Source organism: Periophthalmus magnuspinnatus, chromosome 19, assembly GCF_009829125.3.
Source record: "Periophthalmus magnuspinnatus isolate fPerMag1 chromosome 19, fPerMag1.2.pri, whole genome shotgun sequence".
Lineage (NCBI taxonomy): Eukaryota > Metazoa > Chordata > Actinopteri > Gobiiformes > Gobiidae > Periophthalmus > Periophthalmus magnuspinnatus.
Genome location: NC_047144.1, coordinates 6,609,756 through 6,621,496, shown reverse-complemented (window position 1 = coordinate 6,621,496; position 11,741 = coordinate 6,609,756). Strand labels below are relative to the sequence as shown.

At 43.3% G+C, this 11,741-nt stretch overlaps 1 protein-coding gene across 1 annotated transcript; it reads right to left on the bottom strand.

Annotated features, from left to right (window-relative positions):
- Positions 1-971: 971 nt before the first annotated feature.
- On the bottom strand, positions 972-11,498 carry LOC117387209 (ubiquitin carboxyl-terminal hydrolase 31-like). Its single transcript, XM_033984652.2, has 15 exons — positions 10,153-11,498; positions 7,816-7,953; positions 7,495-7,583; positions 6,650-6,742; positions 6,314-6,449; positions 5,941-6,091; positions 5,599-5,782; positions 5,416-5,527; positions 5,242-5,336; positions 5,028-5,105; positions 4,819-4,948; positions 4,403-4,748; positions 4,178-4,336; positions 3,944-4,096; positions 972-3,536 (listed from the first exon to the last, which is right to left on the bottom strand). Exons 1-15 carry the CDS (start codon positions 10,696-10,698, stop codon positions 2,095-2,097), a joined length of 3,852 nt encoding a protein of 1,283 aa, XP_033840543.1. The 5' UTR covers positions 10,699-11,498; the 3' UTR covers positions 972-2,094.
- Positions 11,499-11,741: the final 243 nt, after the last annotated feature.

Sequence of the window (11,741 nt, the reverse complement as noted above, 5' to 3'; positions counted from 1 at the left end):
TAATTCAGAGGATCCTCTGGTTTAGTGGCAAATGTTCAACACTTTTCAAAAGACAAAACATAGTTCTGTATTTATTTCGATATTTATATTTCTTCCCAAACATTTGCACAGTTCTGTAGCAATTTGAGGCAATAGTCCATTTGTGGATTTGAAGTTTTTTTGTTAGTTTTTTTTATAATCACAGTGATATTTTTGACTCTTGTGTGTAACCTAAAAATAGAAAGAGACTTGTAGAAAACATGACAGGAATCACACCAATTAACAATTGACCCTCAAATTATAAAATTGTCGATCTGTAAACTATGGCACTGTTTTGCCAGATCCATATAAAAGACAAAGGTTTGGGATTAGATGAACAGTCCCAGACAAATAAATACAATGGAGCAAACATTCATTTGTGAGTTGATTTACTTTGAGAATGTGAATGAGCAGTACGTATCATTCATACAAAATGTATATTACTTTGAGGAAATGTGCAAACAAAGCTTTTGAACAAAAGATGCCATCACATGCTCTCTGATGCTGGCATTTGTAAAAATATACACATAGAAATATATACACACGTCTACATACTCACTGTGGGCATTAGCAAGGGGCTGCTTGCATAGTTCAGTGCATGCATAAGCCATCTGTCATGCAACAATATATTTTATGAATGAGGATGTCTCTTCTGAGTACAGTCACTGTTGTGTTATTGTACTACTGCAAGCTCGACATGTGCACCACTCAGGTCACATGTGCAGACAGAGAATGGGCGGGGCCACACCATAATGTCCCACATGTATGGTGTTTCAACACTGTGGCCGTGTAGTGGACATGGACACACTGACAGCATCAGCCCTGGGTGACTTTCAAATATACATTTACATAAAATAATGCCGAGAACATATGAGGATAAAAAGATTCTCCATTCAAGATTTTATTTATCAATAAAAAACACTACATTATCAAAATGTAGCTTGTTTTGTATTTTTAACTAAAATAGAATTAAATGATAAATGGAGGCTGATTTACACTCGACAGTGTGACGGGACTACCATGTTATTCACACTGCAGGACCAAATACCTAAACAACTTAAATGTATCCACTACTATATCCATTATGCAATGCTGTAATGGATATGATAAAACCGAGCTGTCATTGTGTCCACTCTTTGTACAAGCCGTGTGTTTGGCATAAAGGTCCCAACAGAAGGTGAGTGCTTGGTGAGTGTTGTTTCTGTACATAACCCTGTTCATCTGTGAGGGATGGGAGAGGTGTGGCAGTCAGGAGATCCATCTCCCATGTCCCATGTGGCATGAGAAGAGCAGGGGCTGTGGTGTCTATGAGGCTAACTGATCAGTATTTAAATAAAACAGACACTTAGGAGCTCTCCACACATATATACGTACACCAAAGACATGGTCCAGTCCTGCACATCTCTCTCCTGTCTCCTTTATCATTTGGCTGATTAAAAATACTTTAAAGGCTCTTGCACAATGACTACATCAAGGAGCATATGTAAACAGCAGTTTGGGTTAAATAGGCTTAATCGTGGTTTACTTGAAATTACATTTTTAGTGCTTAATAAATATTAAAATTTAATATAAATTTATAACCTGCAGTTATACAATTCAGATTAAATACTATGATTATCTGAGGCACTGACGTTGTTGATATAACGCTCTGAAACCTGACAGAGAGCGGTATATAAAGAGATTTTTGGATAATTTCTCTGCATCAGCATGTTAGGAATTGCCAGTAAACTTCATTTAGTAACTCAGTAGTCCTTCGTTCCATCTTGTGCAAAGTCACTTTTAAACTCACCACCTACTGAGGTGGCTTTGTCCAGCTATGCTACAGACAGAACAAGGCAATCATTTCAATACATGTGCAGTCCATGCTTATGTACAATACATTAGTATAATTTATATTCCTCAATATCAATGCAATCCATACAAAGTGCTTATTTAAAATCCATTCCTGTAGAACTGTTATGTAAGTGTCTGGTTCAACATGGCAGCTGGTGTTCAGTAACCAATGAGGAGCTACAGATGTTTCACAATGTCTCTTAGAGAAACACTAGAGCTGCCCAAGAGACCACCCACATGGTATTATTTGGACCTCTGACTATTCTGTGTGGAGTTAATGGGAATCTTTCTGGTCTGCATTGTTTTTTTGCTAGGGTCCTTTTTGTTGTCTTTAGCATTAGTGGAGGCCTGCGTGGTGGATTCTGCCCCAGATGTTTTGGACTTTGTGGATGGTAGCGACGGCGGTTTAGCTGCTGTGGAGGTCTTTGCAGATTCCTTGTCTTTGGCCTGATTGGGTGAAACTTCAGAAGGTTTTTTATTAGCTCCTTGAACGTCTTTCCCATCTCCGACTCCATCCTCTTGACTTCCTTTGGTCTCTGTTTTCCCTGTGCGCATGTCTTTCGGTCTCAGAGCAGATTTGAAAAAGGACAGACCCTTATCCTCTGTCTTACTGTTCCTGCGTGCCCGGGCTGGCGGTCCTGCGCTTGTAGTTGATACCCCCACACTTGAGGATCTTAAACTGGTCATGGAGGAGCTACTACTGGAGCTTCTGCCCACTCCCCGGTGCTCTGCGGTGGGCCTGGTTGGTCTGCCTTCCGCCTTACTTGCAACTCCAGACCTGGTTGGAGGCCCCGCATGGCTCACTTTCCGCTCAGAGGCAGATGACGTCCGCGGAGACTCCCGGCTGGCGCTCCTGTCCGCCGCTTTAGTCCTTGCAGATGATGAGCTCCTATCTGCTCCGGCTCTGGGTGAAGGCTTACGTTGACTATGAGAACTTGAAGATCCCGGAGAACCGCTTTTCCGCTGTTGGGAATCAGGGTGTAGTGAATCCTGGGACTGCGGAGAGCCTCTTTTGGATGGAGTTGCAGTCCTTGAGGAACTGGTCTTAACCGCTTTGGGCAAAACGTCGCTCTTGTCTTTCAGGTTAGAAGGAGACACAGCGCTCTTCTGCATTCGGGACGGCGATTTGTCGATGGCGGGGGATGCAGGCGACAGAGAGCTGGAGGATGTTGAAGAGGTAGCCGCACGTCTTTTAGGACTCCGTTCATTGTCCAGTCCGGGTTTAGCGGAGCTTTTCTTTGCCACATCCTGAGTTGTAGTCCTCTGTTTTGGTTCCTTCACTATCGGCGTGTGGCGCGGGCTGGTGGACTCCGCTGGGCTCACTACATTGTTGTTATCTGCAGTCGGTGTTGAGTTCCTCTGCTCTGCCTGGGCCACAGCTCTGGAGTGGACCTGGTCTATAAGTCTCCTGGCACCGTGATGACAGGACAGACGCTCTAGTTTAGGTGATCCACTGAAGCAGGTGATGTTGTCTGCCACCTCTCCGATTCTCTCCAGCGTGGGGGAGGAGGAGTGGGATTCCAGGGAGAAACGAGAGGGGGAGTTGGAGCGGAGCTGGAGCTTAGCCGAGTGGGACCACGAGGGTTTGGTGCCATTTTCACTAAGCGCTAAAGGACTTGCAATGGAAGAGCGTGATGAGAAGCTCTGCCTCTGCATTCCCCTGACTGCCGGGCGGCTGGATAATCCTGTACACAAGACGGATGTTATGTCACAAACTTCAATCACACATTTAGTTTAAGATACATCATTTCAGAGTCCAAAAAAAGAAAAAAAAAATTGCAGACTAGGATTGTCATAATAATTCTATAATAATTATGATAATAAAGAATCACATAAACAGGACAAAATTTGACCTTAATAATTTTAAATGATCATGAACTTTATCAGAACTATTATAAGACCAATCACTGTGGTGTCAAAATCTGTATCAAGCCTATACTTAGTAGCAAAATCGAGTTTTACATTTTAGTATCGTGACAACACTAATGCAGACAGCCAGTAACTTTTCCATTCCACCACTAGGGCAAATACACCTATTAATCCTGAATCCTAAGAGATATGACAACATTTTATTAAAAAAAAGGTTTCTGACCATCGTCTTCACTCCGTTCACCAGCAAACTCAGCAGACTCAGACAGAGAGGCCAGAGAGGTGCGCCTGGAAGAGCCAGAGGAGGCCTGGCTTGGAGGACGACTCCCGATCAGCCGACTGATCCAATGCTCACACAACGAGGAACTGGTCGACCCTTTGTCAATAGTTCATATAGTTGCAAGTTAACATCATCTACAGTTAAAATGAATTTCTGAAAGTAAATATGTATGAGTACCTCCCACAGAACTGTTGGCTGACCAAGAAGGAATGGTGGCCCTTCTTTGATAAAACAAGATGTAGGCAGTCTGTTTGCACACTTCCTCTTCCGATATAGGATGGACGTCACTGTCGTCGAAGCAGTACCACTGTCCATCGATGGAGTTCTTACAGTGAGCTGTATAACACACACTGTTACTCTATATTCTGTGCTGTTCTGTGCATGTGTCAGACTTGCTCTCACCTGTGTAATGCCCCCCCTGCATAGTGCCGTGGTGGTTACACACAGCGTACAGGTCGTACAGGTAGTCCTCGGGGTCACGACCCATGCCATAAGGTCGTCTCCATGGTGACCAGTGAGAGGGAAGACTCCAGCTGCTCTGGCTCCGCTTGACCATATGGGGCGCCATGTCCATGCCTGTGAGGGGGAACTTGACCATGTTCTGCATCTTGACGCGCCGGTCCTGGTCCTGTCTGAAGCGCTTCAGGTGAAGGATAAGGATGTCTGGGAGAGTCCACAGGCTCAGCTTTATACTGCCCTGCTGCAGCTGCTTACAGTGAGGACAGCGCCACGCATCGTCTGGGGCCAGCTAAAGACAACACTCATAAGTGTATGTACAAGGGATGACCACAGAGGTATAGTAATAATATAGAAGTCACCTGTTCCTCTTTTGTGTAGAGCTGAAAGCACTGAGCGAGAGAGCACGTCTGAGGCTGCAGGTGCTGCTCCTTCACCTGTCGCACACTTTCAGCGTCTGGGATGTACTCATCCTCTGTTCTCTTGAACAGACTACATAAACAGATAAACATAATCAGTGGAAAAAGCACATGACATATTTTCAAAATAATAATTCTAATCTGTCACGTACTAGTCTTTTGTCTCTTTGTCCCACTCAACAACTATTTTGACATGAGGTGGTCCCCCTGGGCCACAAGATTTGAATGCCCTAGAAATCAATAACAAAATCATTACGTTAAATTGACACTATATATAACCATTAATAGATCATCACTAGAATATTTAGTACTTTTAAAAAAATAAAAAAAAAGTGCAACCACTGCCCCCTGCTGGTGTGACATTACCTCTCTACTGAAGGATGGATAAGTGGTTGCTCTTCCTGAGGCAAGAGATAGGTAATCCCAACCACTCCCACCACACGTAAAGTGAAGGGCCCAACCTGAGTAACAAACACAATGTTATATCACATTCATCATTCATAGGTACTGGCTTCATAAGAGACATTTGAAGAGATTTACCTGAACAATAACTCCAGGCCTCATGAGATGTTTCATCTTTTCTAGGATCTCTTTCTGGAGTGTGTCCCATGTCACTGTTCGCTCCAAGTACAGAATAAAAGGATTTCCAAACCTGGAGGAGACCCAAATGACCTTTGAACTTTGCTCCATCACATAACACCTTATATTGATCAGGGTGCAGACCTGCGTCCTTGCTGCCCAGCACATGCTCTGTTGCACACCAGCAGTACTATCTTCTCGGCCTGCCCACTGTTCTTGTTGGGGCTTGGAGGGGGGCTGGGGGGTGGCTCTTGGATCTGCGTGGAGATCCGGTTATTATCTGTGCCATACTTTAGGTTGTTCTGATTGAGATTCGCATGTGGACTCCCTGTTTGTCACACAAAACACAACAAATAAGGCATTTTTCTCATTATAGAGTGAATAAGCATTAGCAATTGTCTGTGCATTTGTGACTGAATAAAGGCGGCTAATGGTTTAATGGCGTTTAAATGGGCTGATTTGAGGGGGATAAACAGGATGCTGTACCGCCTCTCTTGGAGCGGATCTGGTCAGGTCTAAAGAGCTCCGGGGTTTCGAAGGCAAAAATGGAGTCGCTTTCTTGAATGATCTCCAGGTCATCGTCGTCGTCACAGAATGAGCGGTGGAAGCCGTCATAATACATTTCAGTCAGGACAATCTGGAACACACATTAAGACTATTACAATACATTTGTGCCTGGTAAGTGAAGAGCCTTACAATTTCAAAAAATGGGAACTATAGTGAGAATCAAGATCATTCACATACATGCTCTTACTGGGACTATCCACATGAAACAAAAGTTGGCACAAAGTTCAGTGTTTTCTCTGTCAGTATAAATAATAAAAGCAAATTATGATGGACAAGATGGTCAAAATCTCACCTGTTGAGCTGGGATTTTGGTCTCTTGAGCCACCGCCTGCCTGAGCCTGGCCACAGTGCCGGACAGAGGAACGGCCACCCCGACTCTCATGCAGTTGGAGCACTTTCCCTGGTACACCACTGTCACATAAAGGGGCCTGGGGTGTCACAAGAAATCACATTAATTGGCTGTTTTTGAGGCTGAAGTTTCAAACATTTCTAATATTAGCCGCTCCTGTCAAATCTGGCTGGGTTTGTTTGTGCTGGATTTGACATGTTTCTTAATGTTGACTTCCGCTGTGAATATATTGATTATGTTTTGTTGTTGACTGAAAAGTGCGAGGAGATGGTTGCTTACCGAGTGTGAGGTACGGGGATTGGCAGTGAGATGCAGAGGAAAGGATCAAAGGTGTTGCTCTGTTTCTGGCAGTGAGGGCAAGTCAGCGACGACCTGCACAGATGAGATGACAGGTGAATAATGAACAGTCGCACTACTCTGACACAACAGGAGAAGTAGAATATACAAAATGAGGCATCTATTTTTATTTTTACAGTTATTTTTAGGTGAAAGGCTATTTCTCACATTTAAAGATTTGTAAAGGTTCATTAAAATGTTTTTTGTTTTGTTTTTTTTTTGCAGATTACTTTTATTTACCTGGTTCTGTCCATATATTCAAATGGACAGTGTTTATGAGTACATTTTCTGTTGACACTACTCAATCCTTTCTATCAGCCTTGTATAATGCTGTTTTGCCCTTGGCCACAGTGTATGTGCATTTAATGAATTTATTATGTAGCTTATGCAAACTGACTTTTACATTTTCCCAAACTTTATATAAATAAGGTTAATTACATTTTAGTTTACATATAGGATGGCATAATATATTGCACTCAAATTGATACTGCAATTTGATTTACAGCAATTATCGAATTGGAAAGGCTGTAATTATTGAGATACAAAGAATGTTCTCTGCAAAAAACTAAATATCCTGTATTTTTTATAGAAACATCTAATTTAAATCTCCACAAATATGCTCTGAAATCTATTGGATTGTTGCATTAGTTTATCAGTTCATATTTTAATGGTCTCTCAAATACAATGTGCACTCTGAACATAATCCTACTTTTAAACATATATTTTATATTTCTTATTTCCTACCTCTATAAACAAAAATGTGTGAAAAGTCCATTCCACTGTCTTACCTGTATTGTGCCTGAAACAGTTCCTGTACAAAAGATCCAGGTGCTGGTAGTGGAGAGCCTTCTGGAGCACTTTCTTCCTCTACTGGTGGCTACAGACACAAACAACACACACAGAACAGTTAATGGTAATATTTGTAGGTCATAATGTATCTGTGAGTGTGACAGATTTATGAGAGAAAATAAAAACAGCAATGAAGAAACAAAGATAGGGAGAATGATTAGTAGATGAAAGGCAGATGCAGCAGGTTGGGATAGACTGAGTGGTAGTGCAGTTCAGTATTCCAGGTTGAATTTTCAGCTTCATTCCATAATTATCTGTACCTTGACAGGCGGCCTGCTGTCTGGATGCACGATGTTGTTGAGGTCTTCGTGCACACGGTCCAGGAGCCAGAGCAGAAACTCCTGAGCATCGTGCTGAGAGTTCCCTCTAAACTGGAGCGCACTCTTCGACACCACATTCTACAAAAACAAATAAGAATTATAAAAGACACATCACATTTTATGACAAATATTATTGTTACAATAACTGTGACAAAAAAATATCACAACTACAAACTACTGTCAATATGAAAAAAAAAACAATCATCTTCCTCCTCAAAGGTGCACTATGGAACTTTTCTGGCAGAGGGTTTGACACTTCACGTCTCAATTTAAATGTTATTGCTTTGCTGGGAGCGCTCCACAGTGTGGCACTAAATGTATCTATGTCCATGGAGATAACCACATTGTGCCACCAGGCCACATTACAGGTCAGATTTATTGAGAGGGGAGCCTACTCACAGTTTTAAAGGTATATTTTCATCAATGAAACACCGGTAATTGAATAAATGCAATCTAGAAACATTAATGCCATACTTTAGAACATTACAGGAAAAGTGATAACATCACCACTGGGTCAAATAGGTGGCAGAATCCCACCAGAAAAGTTACCTTTAATCAAACTAAAATTAAAGTTACTTCTGTAATATCATATAAAACATGGACATGGAATATTGTCTTTTTTGTTTTACATAGGTTTTACATTCAAATGAACTATTGCTGCCTCTGGGATTCATATTGTTATCCTCTAGCATCTATAATCACAATTAATTGCAAAATCAGTCAACATCCATATGATTAGTGCACTCTCCAGCATTTTGTCAGCACCGCCCTCTCATTAAATATTCATTCAAGCTTTGACCACAGTGATTAGCATGGGGTCAAAGTTCAAAAACATGTTGACGTGTCTTTTTAAATGGACATCTCAATCTGAAGTGACAATTACACAACTATCCCTCTTAGATTTGACCCGACAACAGAAGAGCCATGTTAAATGTCCCACAAGGTCAGACACAAGAGGGGACACAAGTCTGTGCCCTGTCCCCGCCGGTCTCCTGGGACAGCCCTGCTCATTTTCAAAGTATTAGAAAAGACCACCTCAGCAGGTTGGACTAAACTCAAGGGCAACAATAAAGCCCATGTCATTATTGGAGACAAAGGACAAAGCTGACAGAAGACAGAGGGAATCACTGGAGATGAATACGTTCAAAATGCATAATAAAAGGTTTGTATTTCAACTCACTATACTCATAATAAGATGCTACAGAGAAACACTTTTGGTAGCTTTGGAAGGATGTGTTTAAATGGTGCACTGTTTTGGTTTCTTATTTATCACTAACCTTCTTGTGCATTATACAAACTGCATGTTTTACAATGTTCCCTGACAGAGTGCATGAAGATACAAAGACTATATCAATGTTATTTTCAGTTTGAGGTCTGAGAGTTCACATTTGCATAATCATTTGAATAATAATGGTCTACATTTGCTGAGGAAAAATATGCAATTTAGCACCACACAAAGCCAAATTTCCTTTGACAAGGTTGATATTGATATTGGGTCATGTGTTTTCTGTTACTAAATAGCTGATTTTGTCTATAATTTAATTATGTTTAAGGCTCCTTTCCAGAATAAAGTAATCTATTATCAATCAGCCACTTTGCTGTGAGGCAGCCAGCTGAGACAGAAATAAACGCACAAAAATAGCACCACACAGTCCAAAAATACTAAATGTTTTGTCTGGCTTTCAGTTGAGTTCCTGTCTATTGGTCATGAAGGACTGAATGAAAAAAATAGGTTATATCTGTCAAGAGATTAGCAAACGGAGAAAATAGTTTTCACTGTGCTCACATGGGACACAGTGGACAGTGGTCAGACTAGAGAACACAGTACAAGGCACAAGCAAATGACCACACAGGGACTTAAGAGGTGTGAAGAGAAAATGTAGCCTCCAAATATTTTTTACTTCAAGACTGAATGTTTGTGGCCATGACCAGCTTTTCACAAACAGATGGCATAAAGGAGGAGAAATAGTGGGCCTGGTGGGACAAAATGGACATAAGAATAAGGTGGAAGTAGGCTCCTTATCTTATTTGGAGACTAGTCTTTGTGTAATGAGGGAGGAATCTGCACATCCTTCTGCTAAGTGTTTATTATTGTTATAAGTTCCAAACATAGTAAAGGCCTACTGTGTCTCATTCAAGTGAAAATCAAGAGAAGAATCTGTGTGTGGGCCCATATCTGAGCCTATAATGCTGTATGACATTTGTTTTTCAGGGGCAAGATTAACTGTGAAAAATTTGCATGAAGCTGGTGGAACAAACCTGGAGCACACATCTTACCTTGAAGTCCCTGCTGTGCTGGGGCGTGTACTCAGAGGTCCAGAGGGCACGGACCAGGCCGGACAGCTGTTTGGTGACCTCCCCTGAGTCCTGCTGAGGTGGGCTGCCCCTCTTCTGCACCAGGACCACCCCGTTGGCCTTGGGCTTGTCACTGCTGCTCGCGATCTCACTGCCGCTGAACTGCTCCAAGGCCAGGTACTCGGCGAACAGTTCGGTGTTGCTCAGACACTGGAGGATGGCGTTCATGAAACAGGTGTTCCCATGGTTCTTCAGGCCCGCTACTCCCGGCACTTTGTCCCCAAAGAAGGGGAAGCCGCCACAGTCGCTGTCATCGGATGCAGCCGAGCCTCCGGTGGTGGCGGGGATGAGCGCAGACTCCTTGTCCTTGTCGTCCTGCTCGCTCTGCTCGTCTGTGCTGAAGTGGGACAGAGTGGACAGAGTCCGGAGCACTCTGTTCATAAAGCTGCCCACGGAGCGCACCGAGCTCCTCCGGAAGAGCTTCTTACTGAAGGACTTCTTCTCTTTGTTACTCACTACTTTCGACATGGTGAGGCAGAGTCACAAGTCAGGTGCCCTTAAAATGTCACTTTTTTAGTTTGACACAAGGCGCGGACATATTTTTCTGTTACACAAAGGATCCCCACAAACGGGGTTCAGCCATGAAGTGCAACGCTGCGTCGGATTGCATAAACAGACGCCTCTACGGGGAGGAGAGGGACCGAGGAGAGCGCCGTGAAAACACGGGGCAGCAGCCATCCTTCACTTCACACCGAGTCTGCATCAACATCACTGGTTTTAACAGCGAAGATGAGAAGAGGCAGCGTGACAGCGGCAAAAAACATCAAACTGAGCGCTCACAATTAGCCATTAGAGAGTGACAGGCGGGATTCCTCATCATTTATTAAAGAAACCGCAGCTCCACCCTCCACATTGGACTAACGCCTTTACATTAGATGCGAGCTGATGTCGGGGTTATAGCCTAAGGATGGATGCACCAGATCACCAGATGTTTTTACGCAGGGGGTCCGTGTCCGTGGGACCCCCCGATCGGAGCACCACAGCCCTCCGCCGCTCCCTCGCCACGGCCTCACAATGAGCATCTTTCCTCCTACCTCTCTTCATGACAAACAAGATGTCCTCATCTGCAAAGTTACCCGGACAGCTGCTGGGGCGCGTGTCTCACGGCTCTGGAGCAGCGCTGAGCTCAGGGGCACTGAAGGCCGCGGTTCCAGTCTCCATCACATCGTACGGTCTCCTCCAGCACATACTGCAGCCAGGCAGCAGCAGCAGCCACAGGGCGGTAACGGCTGACGTCAGCCCCAAACACGGCCCATATTGGAAGAGAGCGCGCAGGTACACACGCGCTCACGTGACCCACGGCATCACGCTCGGCCCCTACATCAAGACACAAACACGATCCTGGCATAATATTAAGCAATAATCACAGTAAATCGATTAAAGCATCTACCAACACTTTTTCTTTGTATGTTGCAATGAGATGTAACCCAAACATGGATCAGGAAATCAGGAAAAGGCAAAAAGCTAGAAATTAAACCGATATTGCCCATTTGTTTTTAGGTAGTAAGATA